Here is a 23,720-nt window from a genome sequence, read left to right on the forward strand (position 1 = left end):
CCTCCCGGTGACACCGCTCAGCTCTCCTAGAATTTTACAGTGAGCTGAGCTGTCCTCGCAGCGACCAATCAGGTGTCACCCTTCACCTCTCGGGTCCCTGGTTGGACAATACTAGTGCCCATCAGAAACAGAGCTCTCCCCAGGGTGTGGTCAAGGCTCCTGGCGTCACTTCCTGCGGCTCTTTAACAACTTCCGGTCACCAGACGCGGATATCCGCCATTCTGCGTTCCAGTGTGTCTGTACTTCCGCCTTTCTGCGTTCCGGGGTGACGGAAGTTCCGGCGCTTGGTGGGCGGGGTTACGCACAGTCGATGTGTCCGGAGCTCTTCCACGTCACCGAGCCGAGACCTACTGACACCGGGCGGGAGCAGGTAGAGTACAGGGCCCGGGGCCCCTCACCTTCACCCCCCTGACTTCTTCCTCAGGGGCCCCCAATACCCCCCTCCTCCTGTGTACCGGATGTGTGTTCCTCTTACCCTTCCCCCTCCGGGAATAAATGCCCTCAGGGGCCCCTCAGGTCCGGGTATTCGGTTCTGGGTTACCAGAGGGGAGAGAGAGGCCTGTGACAGGAGAGTGTCCGGGTACAGAATCAGAGGAGAAGGGAGTCATGTGACGGGAGACTGCCAGAGACTATGGATGTGTGACGGGAGAGTGCCAGAGACTATGGATGTGTGACGGGAGACTGCCAGAGACTATGGATGTGTGACGGGAGAGTGCCAGAGACTATGGATGTGTGAGAGGAGACTGCCAGAGACTATGGATGTGTGAGAGGAGACTGCCAGAGACTATGGATGTGTGACCGGAGACTGCCAGAGACTATGGATGTGTGACCGGAGACTGCCAGAGACTATGGATGTGTGACCGGAGACTGCCAGAGACTATGGATGTGTGACCGGAGACTGCCAGAGACTATGGATGTGTGACTGGAGACTGCCAGAGACTATGGATGTGTGACTGGAGACTGCCAGAGACTATGGATGTGTGACGGGAGACTGCCAGAGACTATGGATGTGTGACTGGAGACTGCCAGAGACTATGGATGTGTGACTGGAGACTGCCAGAGACTATGGATGTGTGAGAGGAGACTGCCAGAGACTATGGATGTGTGACTGGAGACTGCCAGAGACTATGGATGTGTGACTGGAGACTGCCAGAGACTATGGATGTGTGAGAGGAGACTGCCAGAGACTATGGATGTGTGACTGGAGACTGCCAGAGACTATGGATGTGTGAGAGGAGACTGCCAGAGACTATGGATGTGTGACTGGAGACTGCCAGAGACTATGGATGTGTGACTGGAGACTGCCAGAGACTATGGATGTGTGACTGGAGACTGCCAGAGACTATGGATGTGTGACTGGAGACTGCCAGAGACTATGGATGTGTGACTGGAGACTGCCAGAGACTATGGATGTGTGACAGGAGACTGCCAGAGACTATGGATGTGTGACCGGAGACTGCCAGAGACTATGGATGTGTGACTGGAGACTGCCAGAGACTATGGATGTGTGAGAGGAGACTGCCAGAGACTATGGATGTGTGACGGGAGACTGCCAGAGACTATGGATGTGTGACGGGAGACTGCCAGAGACTATGGATGTGTGAGAGGAGACTGCCAGAGACTATGGATGTGTGACCGAAGACTGCCAGAGACTATGGATGTGTGACCGGAGACTGCCAGAGACTATGGATGTGTGACCGGAGACTGCCAGAGACTATGGATGTGTGACTGGAGACTGCCAGAGACTATGGATGTGTGACGGGAGACTGCCAGAGACTATGGATGTGTGACGGGAGACTGCCAGAGACTATGGATGTGTGACGGGAGACTGCCAGAGACTATGGATGTGTGACCGGAGACTGCCAGAGACTATGGATGTGTGACAGGAGACTGCCAGAGACTATGGATGTGTGACAGGAGACTGCCAGAGACTATGGATGTGTGACCGGAGACTGCCAGAGACTATGGATGTGTGACAGGAGAGTGCCAGAGACTATGGATGTGTGACAGGAGAGTGCCAGAGACTATGGATGTGTGACAGGAGAGTGCCAGAGACTATGGATGTGTGACAGGAGAGTGCCAGAGACTATGGATGTGTGACAGGAGAGTGCCAGAGACTATGGATGTGTGACAGGAGAGTGCCAGAGACTATGGATGTGTGACAGGAGAGTGCCAGAGACTATGGATGTGTGACCGGAGACTGCCAGAGACTATGGATGTGTGACCGGAGACTGCCAGAGACTATGGATGTGTGACTGGAGACTGCCAGAGACTATGGATGTGTGACGGGAGACTGCCAGAGACTATGGATGTGTGACGGGAGACTGCCAGAGACTATGGATGTGTGACGGGAGACTGCCAGAGACTATGGATGTGTGACGGGAGACTGCCAGAGACTATGGATGTGTGACGGGAGACTGCCAGAGACTATGGATGTGTGACGGGAGACTGCCAGAGACTATGGATGTGTGACGGGAGACTGCCAGAGACTATGGATGTGTGACGGGAGACTGCCAGAGACTATGGATGTGTGACGGGAGACTGCCAGAGACTATGGATGTGTGACGGGAGACTGCCAGAGACTATGGATGTGTGACTGGAGACTGCCAGAGACTATGGATGTGTGACTGGAGACTGCCAGAGACTATGGATGTGTGACTGGAGACTGCCAGAGACTATGGATGTGTGACTGGAGACTGCCAGAGACTATGGATGTGTGACGGGAGACTGCCAGAGACTATGGATGTGTGACGGGAGACTGCCAGAGACTATGGATGTGTGACGGGAGACTGCCAGAGACTATGGATGTGTGACGGGAGACTGCCAGAGACTATGGATGTGTGACTGGAGACTGCCAGAGACTATGGATGTGTGACGGGAGACTGCCAGAGACTATGGATGTGTGACGGGAGACTGCCAGAGACTATGGATGTGTGACGGGAGAGTGCCAGAGACTATGTATGTGTGACGGGAGAGTGCCAGAGACTATGTATGTGTGACGGGAGAGTGCCAGAGACTATGTATGTGTGACGGGAGAGTGCCAGAGACTATGTATGTGTGACGGGAGAGTGCCAGAGACTATGTATGTGTGACGGGAGAGTGCCAGAGACTATGTATGTGTGACGGGAGAGTGCCAGAGACTATGTATGTGTGACGGGAGAGTGCCAGAGACTATGTATGTGTGACGGGAGAGTGCCAGAGACTATGTATGTGTGACGGGAGAGTGCCAGAGACTATGTATGTGTGACGGGAGAGTGCCAGAGACTATGTATGTGTGACGGGAGAGTGCCAGAGACTATGTATGTGTGACGGGAGAGTGCCAGAGACTATGTATGTGTGACGGGAGAGTGCCAGAGACTATGTATGTGTGACGGGAGAGTGCCAGAGACTATGTATGTGTGACGGGAGAGTGCCAGAGACTATGTATGTGTGACGGGAGAGTGCCAGAGACTATGTATGTGTGACGGGAGAGTGCCAGAGACTATGTATGTGTGACGGGAGAGTGCCAGAGACTATGTATGTGTGACGGGAGAGTGCCAGAGACTATGTATGTGTGACGGGAGAGTGCCAGAGACTATGTATGTGTGACGGGAGAGTGCCAGAGACTATGTATGTGTGACGGGAGAGTGCCAGAGACTATGTATGTGTGACGGGAGAGTGCCAGAGACTATGTATGTGTGACGGGAGAGTGCCAGAGACTATGTATGTGTGACGGGAGAGTGCCAGAGACTATGTATGTGTGACGGGAGAGTGCCAGAGACTATGTATGTGTGACGGGAGAGTGCCAGAGACTATGTATGTGTGACGGGAGAGTGCCAGAGACTATGTATGTGTGACGGGAGAGTGCCAGAGACTATGTATGTGTGACGGGAGAGTGCCAGAGACTATGTATGTGTGACGGGAGAGTGCCAGAGACTATGTATGTGTGACGGGAGAGTGCCAGAGACTATGTATGTGTGACGGGAGAGTGCCAGAGACTATGTATGTGTGACGGGAGAGTGCCAGAGACTATGTATGTGTGACGGGAGAGTGCCAGAGACTATGTATGTGTGACGGGAGAGTGCCAGAGACTATGTATGTGTGACGGGAGAGTGCCAGAGACTATGTATGTGTGACGGGAGAGTGCCAGAGACTATGTGTGACGGGAGAGTGCCAGAGACTATGTGTGACGGGAGAGTGCCAGAGACTATGTGTGACGGGAGAGTGCCAGAGACTATGTGTGACGGGAGAGTGCCAGAGACTATGTGTGACGGGAGAGTGCCAGAGACTATGTGTGACGGGAGAGTGCCAGAGACTATGTGTGACGGGAGAGTGCCAGAGACTATGTGTGACGGGAGAGTGCCAGAGACTATGGATGTGTGACGGGAGAGTGCCAGAGACTATGGATGTGTGACGGGAGAGTGCCAGAGACTATGGATGTGTGACGGGAGAGTGCCAGAGACTATGGATGTGTGACCGGAGACTGCCAGAGACTATGGATGTGTGACCGGAGACTGCCAGAGACTATGGATGTGTGACGGGAGACTGCCAGAGACTATGGATGTGTGACGGGAGACTGCCAGAGACTATGGATGTGTGACGGGAGACTGCCAGAGACTATGGATGTGTGACGGGAGACTGCCAGAGACTATGGATGTGTGACGGGAGACTGCCAGAGACTATGGATGTGTGACGGGAGACTGCCAGAGACTATGGATGTGTGACCGGAGACTGCCAGAGACTATGGATGTGTGACCGGAGACTGCCAGAGACTATGGATGTGTGACCGGAGACTGCCAGAGACTATGGATGTGTGACAGGAGAGTGCCAGAGACTATGGATGTGTGACCGGAGACTGCCAGAGACTATGGATGTGTGACCGGAGACTGCCAGAGACTATGGATGTGTGACCGGAGACTGCCAGAGACTATGGATGTGTGACCGGAGACTGCCAGAGACTATGGATGTGTGACCGGAGACTGCCAGAGACTATGGATGTGTGACCGGAGACTGCCAGAGACTATGGATGTGTGACCGGAGACTGCCAGAGACTATGGATGTGTGACCGGAGACTGCCAGAGACTATGGATGTGTGACCGGAGACTGCCAGAGACTATGGATGTGTGACCGGAGACTGCCAGAGACTATGGATGTGTGACGGGAGACTGCCAGAGACTATGGATGTGTGACGGGAGACTGCCAGAGACTATGGATGTGTGACGGGAGACTGCCAGAGACTATGGATGTGTGACGGGAGACTGCCAGAGACTATGGATGTGTGACGGGAGACTGCCAGAGACTATGGATGTGTGACTGGAGACTGCCAGAGACTATGGATGTGTGACTGGAGACTGCCAGAGACTATGGATGTGTGACTGGAGACTGCCAGAGACTATGGATGTGTGACTGGAGACTGCCAGAGACTATGGATGTGTGACGGGAGACTGCCAGAGACTATGTATGTGTGACGGGAGAGTGCCAGAGACTATGTATGTGTGACGGGAGAGTGCCAGAGACTATGTATGTGTGACGGGAGAGTGCCAGAGACTATGTATGTGTGACGGGAGAGTGCCAGAGACTATGTGTGACGGGAGAGTGCCAGAGACTATGTATGTGTGACGGGAGAGTGCCAGAGACTATGTATGTGTGAAGGGAGACTGCCAGAGACTATGTATGTGTGAAGGGAGACTGCCAGAGACTATGGATGTGTGACGGGAGACTGCCAGAGACTATGGATGTGTGACGGGAGACTGCCAGAGACTATGGATGTGTGACCGGAGACTGCCAGAGACTATGGATGTGTGACCGGAGACTGCCAGAGACTATGGATGTGTGACCGGAGACTGCCAGAGACTATGGATGTGTGACCGGAGACTGCCAGAGACTATGGATGTGTGACCGGAGACTGCCAGAGACTATGGATGTGTGACCGGAGACTGCCAGAGACTATGGATGTGTGACAGGAGACTGCCAGAGACTATGGATGTGTGACCCGAGACTGCCAGAGACTATGGATGTGTGACCCGAGACTGCCAGAGACTATGGATGTGTGACCGGAGACTGCCAGAGACTATGGATGTGTGACCGGAGACTGCCAGAGACTATGGATGTGTGACCGGAGACTGCCAGAGACTATGGATGTGTGACCGGAGACTGCCAGAGACTATGGATGTGTGACCGGAGACTGCCAGAGACTATGGATGTGTGACCGGAGACTGCCAGAGACTATGGATGTGTGACCGGAGACTGCCAGAGACTATGGATGTGTGACCGGAGACTGCCAGAGACTATGGATGTGTGACGGGAGACTGCCAGAGACTATGGATGTGTGACGGGAGACTGCCAGAGACTATGGATGTGTGACTGGAGAGTGCCAGAGACTATGGATGTGTGACGGGAGACTGCCAGAGACTATGGATGTGTGACGGGAGACTGCCAGAGACTATGGATGTGTGACGGGAGACTGCCAGAGACTATGGATGTGTGACGGGAGACTGCCAGAGACTATGGATGTGTGACGGGAGACTGCCAGAGACTATGGATGTGTGACGGGAGACTGCCAGAGACTATGGATGTGTGACTGGAGACTGCCAGAGACTATGGATGTGTGACTGGAGACTGCCAGAGACTATGGATGTGTGACTGGAGACTGCCAGAGACTATGGATGTGTGACTGGAGACTGCCAGAGACTATGGATGTGTGACGGGAGAGTGCCAGAGACTATGTATGTGTGACGGGAGAGTGCCAGAGACTATGTATGTGTGACGGGAGACTGCCAGAGACTATGTATGTGTGAAGGGAGACTGCCAGAGACTATGGATGTGTGACGGGAGACTGCCAGAGACTATGGGTGGGGGGGGGTGATCAGGCCCCTATAGTAAAGTTGGGGGGGTGATCGGGCCCCTATAGTAAAGTTTGGGGAGGGGATCGGGCCCCTATAGTAAAGTTGGGGGAGGGGATCGGGCCCCTATAGTAAAGTTGGGGGAGGGGATCGGGCCCCTATAGTAAAGTTGGGGGAGGGGATCGGGCCCCTATAGTAAAGTTGGGGGAGGGGATCGGGCCCCTATAGTAAAGTAGAGGCCCGATCACCTCCGACCCCCCCCCCCCACCCTAAAAAGTGGTATTGTATTCAGAGAACTCTGTGACTCTGTCCTTTCTTATATCCGTCTGTCCTCCAGGGACACCTTCCTGCCGCACAGCGATCCCTATTGGACGGCATAGAGAAGTGGCAGCCATGACGGCGGCAGAGAATGTTTGTTACACCCTCATCAATGTCCCCATGGACTCCGAGCCTCCATCTGAGATCAGCCTGAAGACCGACCTGGGTAAGGACCGCCTACTGCCAGCTCTCACTACATTGGCTGTGAGGGGTCACATGGTGTCAGAGGACTGCCAGCTCTCATTACATTGGCTGTGAGAGGTCACATGGTGTCAGAGGACTACCAGCTCTCTCTACATTGGCTGTGAGAGGTCACATGGTGTCAGAGGACTGCCGGTGTTCCGTGAAAAAACCATACCCGTGAGAAAACCATACCCTCGTCACTTCCGGAGGGTATGGATTTCTCATGGCAGTGTGTGTAACGTTATACTTGCCGCCGTTACATTAAAACAGCTCCTCTGCACTATGAGTGATCTCCGCTCCTCTCCCTGTCACTTCCCTGATCTGGGGTAATAAATATAAAAGCGGATCACGGAGCCGACATTTACATCTCATACACCCGCCGCCGCTTTTTATATTTATTAGCCGACATCAGGAAAGTTACAAGGATAGGAGCGGAGGTGTCTCATAGTGCAGCCGCGCTGTTTTATGTAACCGCCGCAAGTTTAACATTACTTTCACTACCGTAATTATTTCATACCTTCTGAGCATGCGCACTTGTCATCTTCTCTGCTCTTCCATGTTGTTTCCGGCTCTCTGAGCATGCGCACTCCTTCGCTGCTCAGCTGTTTCTCACAGGAAGTGACGAGGGTATGGTTTCTTCACGGGGTATGGTTTTTTAACGTTACACCGGCTCTCATTACATTGGCTGTGAGTGGTCACATGGTGTCAGAGGACTACCAGCTCTCTCTACATTGGCTGTGAGTGGTCACATGGTGTCAGAGGACTGCCAGCTCTCTCTACATTGGCTGTGAGTGGTCACATGGTGTCAGAGGACTGCCAGCTCTCATTACATTGGCTGGCAGAGGTCACATGGTGTCAGAGGACTACCAGCTCTCATTACATTGGTTGTGTGTGGCCATCATGGAAATCCAAAATGTTAACAGTTGTCACCAGAACAGGAATAGAGGTGAAATGGTCCTATGGGGGACACCCTATCCATGTGGGGAGATTTCCTCTGATTTCCTGTTGTGTGTCTGGGACAGGATGTGAAGGGAAATCTCCCCCAGAGGGGGGGGGGCAGAGATGTGGATCTGGTTGTGATGTCTGTTTCCTCTCTCTCTGCAGAGAAGGGGGATGTGAAGGGAAATCTCCCCCGGGGGGGGGGGGGGACAGAGATGTGGATCTGGTTGTGATGTCTGTTTCCTCTCTCTGCAGAGAAGGGGGATGTGAAGTCGAAGACGGAGGCTCTGAAGAAGGTGATCATTATGATTCTGAATGGAGAGAAGCTCCCGGGACTCCTGATGACCATCATCCGCTTCGTCCTCCCCCTCCAGGATCACACCATCAAGAAACTTCTCCTCGTCTTCTGGGAGATCGTCCCCAAAACCACCCCAGACGGGAAACTTCTGCAGGAGATGATCCTCGTCTGTGACGCCTACAGGAAGGTGAGTGCGGCCTACAATGGACTCCCTGCTTCTCTATGGATTGCTGGTGGGAGGGGCCAGAAGGGGGCGGTACATAGCTGCCTGATAACATCACAGCCCCCTTCAGTACGTCCCAAGAGCCCTCAAGGGGCAGGGTTGTGGGAGGAGTTATGCAAATAAAATGCCTTGATGGGTGGGTTTCAGGGAGAGTGGGCATTGCTAGGCAGGCTACTAGCTGCCTTCAGACTGCCCTAAGTAACGCCCACCTGTGATGCTGAATGATTAGAAGAACTGGAATGCAGTGCATGAAAGAGGCGGGACAGTTAAGCTGAGGAGGAAAGAGCTAGATGATGCTGGAAGTCCGGTCTTTCTCTTTATACAATGTGTTTACCAGCTCTTTGTGTTTTCTTTCCCCCCCCCCCCCCAGGATCTCCAACACCCCAATGAGTTTATCCGTGGCTCCACCCTGCGTTTCCTGTGCAAGTTGAAGGAGGCGGAGCTGCTGGAACCCCTAATGCCGGCCATCCGGGCGTGTCTGGAGCACCGCCACAGTTATGTCAGACGGAACGCCGTGCTGGCCATTTATACCATATACAGGTGAGAGCATCTGCTAATGTGACTCCTCCCCTCAGGGCGGGGCTTCCTGTCCTGATATATGGGCCATATACAGGTCCTTCTCAAAAAATGAGCATATTGTGATAAAGTTGATTATTTTCTGTAATGTACTGATAAACATTAGACTTTCATATATTTTACATTCATTACACACAGCTGAAGTAGTGAAGCCTTTTATTGGTTTAATATTGATGATTTTGGCATACAGCTCATGAAAAACCAAAATTCCTATCTCAAAAAATGAGCATATCATGAAAAGGTTCTCTAAACGAGCGATTAACCTAATCATCTGAATCAACTAATTAACTCTAAACACCTGCAAAAGATTCCTGAGGCTTTTAAAAACTCCCAGCCTGGTTCATTACTCAAAACCGCAATCATGGGTAAGACTGCCGACCTGACTGCTGTCCAGAAGGCCATCATTGACACCCTCAAGCAAGAGGGTAAGACACAGAAATTTCTGAAGGAATAGGCTGTTCCCAGAGTGCTGTATCAAGGCACCTCAGTGGGAAGTCTGTGGGAAGGAAAAAGTGTGGCAGAAAACGCTGCACAACGAGAAGAGGTGACCGGACCATGAGAAAAAATTGTGGAGAAGGACCGATTCCAGACCTTGGGGGACCTGCGGAAGCAGTGGACTGAGTCTGGAGTAGAAACATCTAGAGCCACCATGTACAGGCGTGTGCAGGAAATGGGCCACAGGTGCCGCATTCCCCAGGTCAAGCCACTTTTGAACCAGAAACAGCGGCAGAAGCGCCTGACCTGGGCTACAGAGAAGCAGCACTGGACTGTTGCTCAGTGGTCCAAAGTACTTTTTTCGGATGAAAGCAAACTTTGCATGTCATTCGGAAATCAAGGTGCCAGAGTCTGGAGGAAGACTGGGGAGAGGGAAATGCCAAAATGCCTGAAGTCCAGTGTCAAGTACCCACAGTCAGTGATGGTCTGGGGTGCCATGTCAGCTGCTGGTGTTGGTCCACTGTGTTTTATCAATGCAGCTAGCTATCAGGAGATTTTGGAGCACTTCATGCTTCCATCTGCTGAAAAGCTTTATGGAGATGAAGATTTCATTTTTCAGCACAACCTGGCACCTGCTCACAGTGCCAAAACCACTGCTAAATGGTTTACTGACCATGGTATTACTGTGCTCAATTGGCCTGACCTGAACCCCATAGAGAATCTGTGGGATGTTGTGAAGAGAAAGTTGAGAGACGCAAAACCCAACACTCTGGATGAGCTGAAGGCCGCTATCGAAGCATCCTGGGCCTCCATAACACCTCAGCAGTGCCACAGGCTGATCGCCTCCATGCCACGCCGCATTGAAGCAGTCATTTCTGCAAAAGGATTCCCGACCAAGTATTGAGTGCAGAACTGAACATCATTATTTGAAGGTTGACTTTTTTTGTATTAAAACACTTTTCTTTTATTGGTCGGATGAAATATGCTAATTTTTTGAGATAGGAATTTTGGTTTTTCATGAGCTGTATGCCAAAATCATCAATATTAAACCAATAAAAGGCTTCACTACTTCAGTTGTGTGTAATGAATGGAAAATATATGAAAGTCTAATGTTTATCAGTACATTACAGAAAATAATCAACTTTATCACAATATGCTCATTTTTTTGAGAAGGACCTGTATACCATATACAGGTGAGAGCATCTGCTAGTGATGTCTGACCCCTCCCCTCAGGGCGGGGCTTCCTTCTGACTCCTGTATAGAGGTAATTTTATACATCTAATTTTTCATATATTATATCAGGAAGGATTTGCTTGTTCTAGTGAGATGTTTTGGGAAGATTGTAATGTGTGTGGTCTGCTGGAGAGCAATCTAGGCAGTCAGGGGGCGTGTCTTGTAGGAAGATTGGGGGCGTGTCTTGTAGGAAGATTGGGGGCGTGTCTTGTAGGAAGATCGGGGGCGTGTCTTGTAGGAAGATCGTTATGAGATTTCATGTATAACCTTCGTTTTTCTAGAAACTTTGAGCACCTTATACCGGACGCCCCGGAGCTCATCCATGACTTCCTGGTGAATGAGAAGGATTCCAGCTGCAAGAGGAACGCCTTCATGATGCTGATTCATGCTGACCAGGTATGAGGCTCATTGACTCCGCCTACCTTCACCAAGACTGTTCATTGGTCAGGGAGGAAGGAGGGGAACTAAAAAAGAAAAAAAAATCTACCTGGAGTTCCATCTAAAGATATTTGATTTTTTTCTGTTCTTTTTCCTGACATTTCTTTAAGTTGGTGAGAGGGTCTCTTTTTATGGTGGCCCCTCCTGTAACGTTGGGTACGGCAGCACTGGACGCACTGATAGGTGGCGGCTCAGACCTTGTAGGCAGCGATTGTCTCATTGTATATATGGTGAGTGTAACCTTGTCTCTGCTCCCCCCCCAGGACCGCGCTCTGGACTACCTGAGTACCTGTATAGACCAGGTCCACACCTTCGGGGACATCCTACAGCTCGTCATCGTGGAGCTCATTTACAAGGTGGGTGAGGGGAGAAAGTGTCCTCTTCATTATACAGCCAAGATCTCCTCCCCTGTCCTTTATACCGCCCACATCTCCTAACCCCTCCTTTTATACCACCCACATCTCCTAACCCCTCCTTTTATACCACCCACATCTCCTAACCCCTCCTTTTATACCGCCCACATCCCCTACCCCTTCCTTTATACCGCCCACATCCCCTAACCCCTTCTTTATACCGCCCACATCCCCTAACCCCTCCTTTATACCGCCCACATCTCCTAAACGTCCTTTATACCGCCCACATCTCCTAAACGTCCTTTATAACGCCCACATCTCCTAACCGTCCTTTATACCGCCCACATCTCCTAACCCGTCCTTTATACCGCCCACATCTCCTAACCCCTCCTTTATACCGCCCACATCTACTACCCCGTCCTTTATACCGCCCACATCTCCTAACCCCACCTTTATACCGCCCACATCTCCTAACCCCACCTTTATACCGCCCACATCTACTACCCCGTCCTTTATACCGCCCACATCCCCTAACCCCACCTTTATACCGCCCACATCCCCTACCCCTTCCTTTATACCGCCCACATCTCCTAAGCCGTCCTTTACACGGCCCACACGTTCTACCCCTGTCCTTTATACCGCCCACATCCCCTAACCCCTTCTTTATACCGCCCACATCCCCTAACCCCACCTTTATACCGCCCACATCCCCTAACCCCACCTTTATACCGCCCACATCTCCTCCCCCGTCCTTTATACCGCCCACATCTACTACCCCGTCCTTTATACCGCCCACATCTACTACCCCGTCCTTTATACCGCCCACATCCCCTACCCCTTCCTTTATACCGCCCACATCTCCTAAGCCGTCCTTTACACGGCCCACACGTTCTACCCCTGTCCTTTATACCGCCCACATCCCCTAACCCCGTCCTTTATACCGCCCACATCCCCTACCCCGTCCTTTATACCGCCCACATCCCCTATCCCCACCTTTATACCGCCCACATCTCCTAACCGTCCTTTATACTGCCCACATCTCCTAACCGTCCTTTATACCGCCCACATCTCCTCCTAGCCCATCCATTATACCGCCCACATCTCCAACCCCTTCCATTACACGGCCCAGCACTCAGGGCTCATATTCTTTTCATTACCCCCTTCATTGTACAGCGCAGGGCTCATATCCTCCTTTAATGCACTGACCAATGGTGCATTTCACTGCCTAGCAAACAAAGGCTTAAAGGGAACCGGTCAGAGCAATAGAAGTTGCTGATGTCTGCGTGTGTCCCATGTTATCATCCTGATCCTCGCTTCACTGCTTAGTCACTGATTAGAACAAGTATGCAGCGAGTGCATGTAGGAGGACTGAGTCCCTGAATGGTGAAGCTGCGATGATGGATGGATTGTTGAATAATGGATGAGATGATGATGAAGAGTATCGATGAATGATGATGGAGAGTACGGATGGAAGAATGATGATGATGGGTGAATGATGAGGATGACTATGGAGATGATGGAAGAATGATGATGGATGAACGGTGATGGATTAATAATGGTGGATGAATTGATAATGGAGATGGTAATGGATGAATGATGATGGATGGATTGTTGAATAATGGATTAGATGATGATGAAGAGTATCGATGAATGATGATGGAGAGTACGGATGGAAGAATGATGATGATGGGTGAATGATGAGGATGACTATGGAGATGATGGAAGAATGATGATGGATTAATAATGGATGGATTGGTAATGGATGAAGGATGGTGGATGGATTGATGATGAAGGATGAATTATGGTGGATGGATGACTAATGATGGAGATGGTAATAGATGAATGCAGATGGATGGATTGATGATGAGGGTATTGGATGAATAATGGTGGATGGATTTATGATGGATGGATGAATGTTGATGGAGATGGCATTGGATGATGGAAGGATGTGGATGGATGAATGAGGATGAAGGATGAACATTGGTGAATCGATGAATGATTATGTGGATAAATTGAGTGGAATGGTGGATGGAGAATGGTAATGGATGGATGAGCGATGATGAGGATGGGTGATGGATGGATGGATGGATGAATAATGATGAGGATAATGGGTGGATGGATTGATGAATGATGATCCTTTTAGGGGGATAGTTACTTTACCCATTCAGGGCACTAGTTGCCCCCCACCCCGGGTATGCTCATGTTCCTTTGTTGCCTCCCTGTTGCTGCAGTCCCCCTGAGAAGGGGTCGGTGTCGGATGGTTTGGGGGTGCAATGATCCTCTTCTGGTGGGAAGATGCATTTGAACCAGACTTGCAGTGTGATTGGTGTGCAACATTCCCTCTTTTATACGTTTGATTATTGTTTCCTGTTTCTGATATCCGGTCTATGATATTCTGTATCGTTTTCTGCATGACATTTGTAGAATTCTGGGATTATTGGTGGTCGGGGGAGCTGATTTGCTCTTTGAGTAGAAGGTATCGGGATGTGAAGTTACACGGGGAGTTTGTCAACAGCAAAGACTGACATCACTATCAACTTATTTCACATGAGCCCAAAGCAATAATTGTGGAATAGGCGGGTGTGTGCGATGTTCTGTTTGGGGGGTGTGGAAATAATCTGCCTCGTTTTATGTCAGGAGTGACCTCTTTTCTCTGTTCCATCAGGTGTGTCATGCCAATCCCTCAGAGCGAGCGCGCTTCATCCGCTGTATCTTCAACCTCCTCCAGTCCTCCAGTCCTGCTGTGAAATATGAAGCAGCCGGGACATTGGTCACTTTGTCCAGCGCTCCCACCGCTATCAAGGTAAACCCCGAAACGCCTCAGAGTTCAGGAGCCAGTCAGTCCCATTTTAGATATCTACAGAAATGTATAAGTCACTGGGGGCTGTGTGTTTCCATTGATATTGAGGGAACCAATTATGCAGATCTGTAAATCGCTGCATATTAATGGGTTGCCTTTTTTTTTTTTAGTAATTGATTTTTAAACGTTGTTAAAGGTGTAAACAGGAAATATGAGGTGAAGGGAAGACAGAAAATATCGTTCTCCTTCACTTCCTGTTTTGGTGCCACCTGTTGAGGAAGTGCAAGGAATAAACACAGATGTCAATTAGAGACAGGCTGTATTACTGCAATTAAAAGCATAAATAGACAGCGCTAACAGGTGACAAAATGTAAATGAATTATAAATATATATAAATGTGCTACAATAATTAATTGGTGCCCTAAAACATTGATGCTCTAAAAAATTGGTACAACCAAAAAGTGTATATATAAACAATACATATATAATAAATACTAAAGTGCTAAGATTAAGTGTCCATAATATAACCATTAAAAATTTAATGGTTATATTATGGACACTTAATCTTAGCACTTTAGTATTTATTATATATGTATTGTTTATATATACACTTTTTGGTTGTACCAATTTTTTAGAGCATCAATGTTTTAGGGCACCAATTAATTATTGTAGCACATTTATATATATTTATAATTCATTTACATTTTGTCACCTGTTAGCGCTGTCTATTTATGCTTTTAGTTTTTTCTGGTATTTCACCTAGTGAGCAGCAGCTTCAGGTTTTATACATTGTTTATATTTTATTTTTTCACCAAAATATACATCACAGCGCGGAAAATAAGTTATTGTTTTACATGTATTACTGCAATGCAGCATTAGACGGTGTCATCACCTACTCTACCTTCTCCAATGAATTGATTTGCAGCATGTGGAGCGGGGGATTTACTAAAACTGGAGCACTCAGTCTGGTGCAGCTGTACATGGCAGCCAATCAGTTTCTTCAGCTTGCTGAATTAAGCTTTGACAATAAAACCTGGAAGCTGATTGGTTTCTATGTATAGCTGCACCAGATTTTGCACTCCCCAGTTTTAGTAAATCTCCCCCAAGTGTTTCCCTACAACTGGCTTTTTTGACACTTTTATATTTTGTTTCATGTTTCAGCCCACAGTTTCTGCCCCTTCCTATTGGCTCAGCACTATGATGAATGGCCTAATTGGCATCTATTGGCACTTTTCCACTGCAAGTACCGGCTCGGCTCCACTCGGCCCTGCTTGGCTCGGTTTGGTTTTTCCACTGCATGGTACCGCATGGTACGGTGTTAGAACGGTTCGGTACGGGTTGCTTTTCCACTAAAGTAATAAGTGGGTGGGATAACAACAATTCTCTGACCAATCAGTGGCTAGTAATGACAAACAGTCAAGGCTGCATGCAAAGGATTGTGGGATATGGTACCGGTACGGCCCTCTTGGAACCCCAACCGAGGTGGTACTGTTCAAGCGAGCCGTACCGTTCAGTTCCATGTAGTGGAAAAGCGCCACCATACCTAACCGTTCCAACACCGTACCATTCGGTACCATGTAGTGGAAAAGCAAGCCGAACCGTTCGGTTCCATGCAGTGGAAAAGCGCCATAAGGGTATTCCATTCCCTGCATGCATTGCAGTGCTGAATCTTGCCTGTACTATTTGGGTTCTAACAGGTGCGTTTTATTGCTGAAATGACCTTAAGTTGGCTCTCGGTTGGGTCGTTGGCTATCGGTTGGGTAGCTAACTCTTGGTTGATTCGCTGACCCGCGCTTTGGTGGCCGTCGCCAACTCTCACTTGAGTCACTGTCTGTCTTTTGCCCTCAGGCTGCCGCTCAGTGCTACATCGATCTGATCATTAAGGAGAGCGATAACAATGTCAAACTTATCGTTTTGGATCGCCTGGTGGAATTGAAGGACCATCCCTCCCATGAGCGCGTCCTGCAGGTTGGTTCCCATGTTTTGTACGTTGAACTTGCTGCAGTTGGAAGTCAGATTCATAGTCTGGTTTAGTGATCATATATGTTCTGGGTGTTCAGATGGTTCAGTTTCCGCTCTTCTCTCTCTCCCAGGATCTGGTGATGGACATCTTGAGGGTCCTCACCACACCGGATCTGGAAGTTCGTAAGAAAACTCTACAGCTGGCTCTGGATTTGGTGTCCTCCAGGAATGTGGAAGAGGTGGGGCTCTTCGTTGTCTGTTGGAGATTCTAGACTGTCTGTGTGAGGGTCGGAGGTCTCACGTTGTCCCGTTCTTTTTGTAGCTGGTGATCGTCTTGAAGAAGGAAGTCATAAAGACAAACAACGTGACGGAACACGAAGACACAGACAAGTACCGGCAGCTTCTGGTTCGCACCCTCCACTCCTGCAGCGTCAGATTCCCAGAAATGGCTGCTAACGTCATCCCGGTGGTAGGTACCGCATTTACAGTCCTCAGTCCTGGGTCTGGACCATGGCTGTATGGCCATGGTGGGGACACTGATCCTCCTGTGTGCCGGGATAGCCATGGTGGGGACACTGAACCTCCTGTGTGCCTGTATGACCATGGTGGGGACGCTGACCCTTCTGCATTGTCTGGATGACCATGGTGGGGACGCTGACCCTCCTGCGTGTTTGGATGACCATATTGGGAACGTTGACCCTCCTGCGTTGTGTGGATGACCATGGTGGGGATGCTGACCCTCCTGCGTTGTGTGGATGACCATGGTGGGGACTCTGACCCCCCCTGCATTATCTGGATGACCATGGTGGGGACGCTGACCCTCCTGCGTTGTCTGGATGACCATGGTGGGGACGCTGACCCTCCTGCGTTGTCTGGGTGACTACGGTGGGGACACTGACCCTCCTGCGTTGTCTGGATGACTATGGTGGGGACACTGACCCTCCTGCGTTGTCTGGATGACTATGGTGGGGACGCTGACCCTCCTGCGTTGTCTGGATGACCATGGTGGGGACGCTGACCCTCCTGCGTTGTCTGGATGACTATGGTAGGGGCGCTGACCCTCCTGCGTTGTCTGGATGACTATGGTGGGGACGCTGACCCTCCTGCTTTGTGTGGATGACCATGGTGGGGACGCTGACCCTCCTGCGTTGTCTGGATGACTATGGTGGGGACGCTGACCCTCCTACTTTGTGTGGATGACCATGGTGGGGACGCTGACCCTCCTACTTTGTGTGGATGACCATGGTGGGGACGCTGACCCTCCTGCTTCGTGTGGATGACCATGGTGGGGACGCTGACCCTCCTGCTTTGTGTGGATGACCATGGTGGGGACGCTGACCCTCCTGCTTTGTCTGGATGACCATGGTGGGGACGCTGACCCTCCTGCATTGTCTGGATGACCATGGTGGGGACGCTGACCCTCCTGCTTTGTCTGGATGACCATGGTGGGGACGCTGACCCTCCTGCTTTGTCTGGATGACCATGGTGGGGACGCTGACCCTCCTGCTTTGTCTGGATGACCATGGTGGGGACGCTGACCCTCCTGCATTGTCTGGATGACCATGGTGGGGACGCTGACCCTCCTGCGTTGTCTGGATGACCATGGTGGGGACGCTGACCTTCCTGCGTTGTCTGGATGACCATGGTGGGGACGCTGACCTTCCTGCATTGTGTGGATGACCATGGTGGGGACGCTGACCCTCCTGCGTTGTCTGGATGACTATGGTGGGGACGCTGACCCTCCTGCTTTGTGTGGATGACCATGGTGGGGACGCTGACCCTCCTGCGTTGTCTGGATGAACCTTTTCTTCCTGAGTAATCCTCTCCTCGTCAATATTTGCAGCTGATGGAATTCCTGAGTGACAGCAATGAGGCAGCAGCTGCTGATGTCCTGGAGTTTGTTCGGGAGGCCGTTCAGCGATTCGATAATTTACGAACACTAATAGTGGAGAAAATGCTGGACGTTTTCCACGCCATTAAGACAGTCAAGTAAGTGAAAAGTCAATGATAGAGGATTTTTTTTTTTTTGGGGGGGGGGGGGGTGTTACTCCTTATTTCCTAATCATAATTCCCGGACATTGCAGTGGGTTCCTGGTTCTTTTTTTCTTTAGCAGAGACCCTGAAGAATAAAATCGTTGCATCATTTTTTTTATGTCACGCGGCAGATTTTTTTTTTAAATACATTTTAACTACTTGCCAACCGCCAGCAGTACATATACTGTACATCCTTTTGTGGGACCGCTAGCGGGGGCGCGCACACGCCGATTGGCTACAGGGGGAGCCAATCAGTGGGCCGGCGGCCACGATTGCCGTCTGGCACCCGCGATTGCTCCCCGTGGGGACAGAACGGCGGTCTGCTGTTGTAAACACGGCAGACCGCTGTTCTGTCAGTAATGAACGCAGGGCTCCTCTTTTTTAGGAACACAGATCTCGGTGTTCATTCAGTGAATACAACCCCCCCCCCCCCCCCCACAGTTAGCACCCCCTAGGGACACATTTAACCCTTTGATCGCCCCTGGTGTTAACCCCTTCCCTGCCAGTGCCATTAGTACAGTGACAGTGTATATTTTTAGCACTGATTACTGTAGTAATGTCACTGGTCTCCCCAAAAGTGTCAAAAATGTCAGTCAGGGGTCCAATCTGTCCGCCGCAATGTCGCAGTCCCGCTAAAAATCGCTGATCGCCGCCATTACTAGTAAAATAAATAAATAAAAAGGACATAAATCTTTCCCATAGTTTGTAGATGCGATAACTTTTGCGCAAACCAATCAATATACACTTATTGGGATTTTTTTTAACCAAAAATATGGAGCAGAATACAAATTGGCCTAAAATGATGAAAAAATTAGATTTTTTTATTTTTTTATTTTTTTTTCTATTGGGAATGCTTTATAAAAAGTAGAAAAGTAGCAAAAAGTAGAAAATATTCTTTTTTTTTTTTTTCAGAATTGTGGTTTTCTTTGTTTATAGCGCAAAAAATAAAAATCGCAGAGGTGACCAAATACCACCAAAAGAAAGCTCTGTTTGTGGGAAAAAAAGGAAATCAATTTGATTTGGGTACAGCGTCGCATGACCGCGCAATTGTCAGTTAAAATAACACAGTCCCGAATCTCAAAAAATGGCCTGGTCATTAAGGGGGAAAACCTTCCGGTCCAGAAGTGGTTAATAAATTTTAATGCAAGAAAGCACAATATATAACCCAATTTTTTGGTAAAATAAAAAAGATGATTTTATGCCAAGTAAATAACATGTCACGCTTTAAAATTGCGCATGCCCATGGAATGGCGACAAACTACGATACTTAGAAATCTCCATAGGCGAAGATTTAAAAATTTTTTGCAGTTTAGAGTTATAGAGGAGGTCTAGGGCGAGAATTATTGCTCTCACTATAACGTTCGCGGCGATACCTCACATGTGTGGTGTGAACACCGTTTACATATGTGTGCACGACTTATGTATGCGTTCGCTTCTGTGCGTGAGCACGGAGGGAAGGGGGCGCTTAAATTCTTCTTATTATTTTTTTTTTTTTTGACACTTTTTTTATTTCTTTCACAAGAAATGTTACATTCCTTGTGATAGAAATAAGGGATGACAGGTCCTCTGTATTGCGAGATCTGGGGTGTATAAGACCCCAAATCTCTTCTCTACCTTTTAAAGCATGAGATAAAAAAATAAAGTTTTGCTTTAAAAAAAAAAAAAAAAAAAAATAGTTTACTTCTGCCCTAGACCGGAAGTGATGTCATGACGTCGCTCCAGTCCTCCTAGATCATAGAGGTGAGCAGAGACTATCTGTGGCCAGCCACGTGAACCATCAGATCATTTCCGGGGCTTTCCGGTGTTTCTCGGGCTTACCGTTCCCAGCAGTGAGCCCGGGAAATGCTCCGATGGAGACGACCAGAGAATGCAAAATATAAGCCGATATCTTCAGCTTTAGTTTCTAATCAGAAGCGCTCTGCTGAATACAGCCAATAGAGGATAACTAATACAGACTCCTATTTCAGAATTTTTCGTGGAGCGCTGTGGATTTTGGGTGAATATTGCAGCACAAAGGAAGATATCCAGAGCGTGATGACAGAAGTGCGCAGGTCTCTGGGAGAGGTGGGTATCGTCCAAAAGATTCCGTTCCCCTTATATCGAGGCAGACCTCATAACACGAGGTGTTCCCTTGTCTGTAGGTTCCCATTGTGGAGACGGAGATCAAGAAGGAATCCGGAGAGACGAAACAGGAGGAGGAGGTGACCATCGGCAACACCCAGAGGCTGGTGACGGAAATGGGCACATACGCCACCCAGAGCGCCCTCAGCAGTGCCAGGCCGTCCAAGAAAGAGGAGGAGAGGTTTGTTGTGGTTCTGCAATGCTTGATACGGGCTCATTTGGCTTTTTACACGGGGGTTGGGGGGTGGTTAGTATATGTCTGGGCAAATGTTTTGGGGTTAATTTGTTCAAACTGGTGAGTGCAGCTGTGCATAGCAGCCAATCCGCTTCTAACAGGGTGCTGCGCTAGTTAAAAATGTGTAAATACCAATGTAAATATCCAAATATATAACACAAAACCAATATAGTATGTAAAAGTGCTGACAAAAAAACTATAAGTGCAATACACTGAATAAAAAAAAAATACTATACTTCAAAAAAATACCTGAAATTCTACATAAATCAATGACTATGACAAGTGCAATAATAAATCAAAAAGATAATATTGAACGAATGAACAATCGTACTGGGACAGAAAGAAAAAGTCTATTTTCGCAGCATCTCCCTTCACCGTGTGATAAATATGTGATGAAGGTAAGGTGATATCAGAAATCCTCCACTATAGTGTCACCTCAGGGCTCTCAGGCCGCTCCCCACGTGTCTGTGACGTAACGCGTAGGGCAGAGGCATCCCGGAAGAGACATCCGGACTAGCCCGGCGGACTAACAATCTCCACTAAAAAGCAACGAAGTACTCACATTTGAACAAATATAATATAATAATATTGAATACAAGTATGCAATCCTAACATCCACGATTCCCTGATGAAGTCAGGTGTCTGTGACGTAACGCGTAGGGCAGAGGCATACCGGAAGAGACATCAAGACAAGCCCGGCAGACTAACAATCTCCACTAAAAAGCAACGAAGTACTCACATTTGAACAAATATAATATAATAATATTGAATACAAGTATGCAATCCTAACATCCACGATTCCCTGATGAAGTCAGGTGTCTGTGACGTAACGCGTAGGGCAGAGGCATACCGGAAGAGACATCAAGACAAGCCCGGCAGACTAACAATCTCCACTAAGAGATTGTAAAGGCTGCTGGTGCTCTGTGAAAAAACAAAGTGGTTGAAACCTCCAATTATTCCTGCTGTACACTTACCGGAAATAACTATGTTGGAGTTTTCGGCAGAACATCAGTCTACCTTGCCGTACTGTGAGGGAGGAAAATGGAGATCTAAGCAGAAACCCAGATCTCTGTTTTCCTCCAGTCACATCTTTCCCCCACAGTTAGCACTCCCTAGGCACACATTTAACCCTTTGATCGCCCCTAATGTTAACCCCTTCCCAGCCAGTGTCAGTACAGTGACAGTGCATTTTATTTTTAGCACTGATCACTGTATTGGTGTCACTGGTCCCCAAAAAGTGTCACTTAGGCCCCTTTCACACTTGTGCAACTTGTCCCGCGACTTGGGGCTGCAAAGTCACATGACAAGTCGTACTCCATGATTTCCAAAATATACCGTTCATATCTGTGCCACTTTGATGTGTTTTCACAGGCATCGCTTCAAGTCCAGTCAAAATCAGTCGACTTTTAGGTTGCACAAGTATACAAGGAGCCTTAGTGTCAGATTTGTCTGCTACAATGTCGCAGTCCCGTTAAAAATCGCAGATTACTGAAAAATCAATAAAAAAAATATATATACACACAGGGCTGCTGCTTTTGTAGCAATGAAACTGCTATAGGGTGCTCAGCAAGTGGGTCATTTCTCTTCCTCTCTTTCCTATAGGCCGCCTCTCCGAGGATTTTTATTGGATGGAGATTTCTTTGTCGCTGCCGCTCTCGCAACAACGCTTACTAAGATTGCACTGCGCTATGTGGCCCTGGTCCCAGAGAAGAAGAGGCAGAATGTAAGTCTGGAAAGAGTCTGTGATGCCTGGTAAAGTTGTGTTGGACCCGGTATGGGAGTGCCGGATCTTCTAGTCAATAGGCCGATGTCCTGAGCAGCCGCAGAGTAAGTGTCCCAGTCATGGATCCGGCCCAGGGACCAGTAGCTATAGCAGTACAGCGGCTCCCACTGACCAGCAGGATAAGTATACAAGCAGGTCACCCTGGAGGATGACGGGCTTACCTAAAGTGTGGGGTCTAAGCACTAACTGGTGTTTATCAGAGCTCCTGATGGTGGGGATGGGTTTTGCTGCGGGTTAGTACTAGGGATTGACTGATTATTGGCAATGCCCATTTATCGGGGGCCGATATGCACTTTCCCCGATTATATCAGAATCGGCCCCTGAGGTTATCGATATTACAGGTAAGTGCTTGTACCGGAGTGATGCCTGCAGCTAGAGGCATCACCCCGGTACCGGCGTCCATAGCCGACGGTCGGCTGTGTTGCATTGACAACCGATGCAGCTGAGAAGCCGCTAGGCTGTCATTACAAGGAGCGGAAGGAGACGTCCCGCCACCTTCCGCGGGTCGCCCGGGTCTCCCGTCCCACAGAGAGACCTGGGCATCCTAACTGCACGGCCGCCGAAGGGAAGACCCGATCAAAGCTGCATTCGGCTCTGATTGGGTCTCCATGTAAAAACCCGGAAGTGATGTCATGACATCACTTCCGGGTACTCTGCGGCAAATTTTGAGAAAATGCAAGCATTCAAAACAGCCAAACTTGGCATTTTGAATGCTTTTAAGTGCAGAGGAGGGGTTTGGGGTCTTTTAGACCCCCAGATCCCTCCACCAGAGTACCTGTGAGAAAAAAAAAAAAGATTTTACATGTCCAAAAATATCAGCCGATACCGATATCCGATGAGCAAAATATCGGTATCGGCAATAAAAAAACGATATCGGTCCATCACTAGTTAGTACCAGGTCACAGTCCTCAGGATCGCCCCACCAGAAGGTGAGCAAGCCGGGGTTCAGTAGCCGATATAGCAGGTAG

At 49.2% G+C, this 23,720-nt stretch overlaps 1 protein-coding gene across 1 annotated transcript in view; it reads left to right on the forward strand.

The window, feature by feature from the left end:
• Nucleotides 1-257: 257 nt before the first annotated feature.
• The window catches only part of COPB1 (COPI coat complex subunit beta 1), a 36,862-nt gene continuing 13,399 nt past the window's right edge, over nucleotides 258-23,720 (forward strand). The window contains exons 1-14 of the mRNA XM_082270792.1: nucleotides 258-370; nucleotides 7,159-7,305; nucleotides 8,517-8,746; nucleotides 9,153-9,322; nucleotides 11,308-11,422; nucleotides 11,728-11,820; nucleotides 14,483-14,620; nucleotides 16,466-16,585; nucleotides 16,711-16,818; nucleotides 16,902-17,048; nucleotides 18,423-18,568; nucleotides 20,581-20,677; nucleotides 20,755-20,915; nucleotides 22,572-22,692. Of these exons, the coding sequence (XP_082126918.1) occupies nucleotides 7,215-7,305; nucleotides 8,517-8,746; nucleotides 9,153-9,322; nucleotides 11,308-11,422; nucleotides 11,728-11,820; nucleotides 14,483-14,620; nucleotides 16,466-16,585; nucleotides 16,711-16,818; nucleotides 16,902-17,048; nucleotides 18,423-18,568; nucleotides 20,581-20,677; nucleotides 20,755-20,915; nucleotides 22,572-22,692 (1,737 nt within the window). The 5' untranslated portion in view covers nucleotides 258-370; nucleotides 7,159-7,214. The remainder of the gene's footprint in view (nucleotides 371-7,158; nucleotides 7,306-8,516; nucleotides 8,747-9,152; nucleotides 9,323-11,307; nucleotides 11,423-11,727; nucleotides 11,821-14,482; nucleotides 14,621-16,465; nucleotides 16,586-16,710; nucleotides 16,819-16,901; nucleotides 17,049-18,422; nucleotides 18,569-20,580; nucleotides 20,678-20,754; nucleotides 20,916-22,571; nucleotides 22,693-23,720) is intronic.

Source organism: Pelophylax lessonae (genome assembly GCF_965119305.1).
Source record: "Pelophylax lessonae genome assembly, chromosome: 10".
In the NCBI taxonomy this organism is placed as follows: Eukaryota; Metazoa; Chordata; class Amphibia; order Anura; family Ranidae; genus Pelophylax; species Pelophylax lessonae.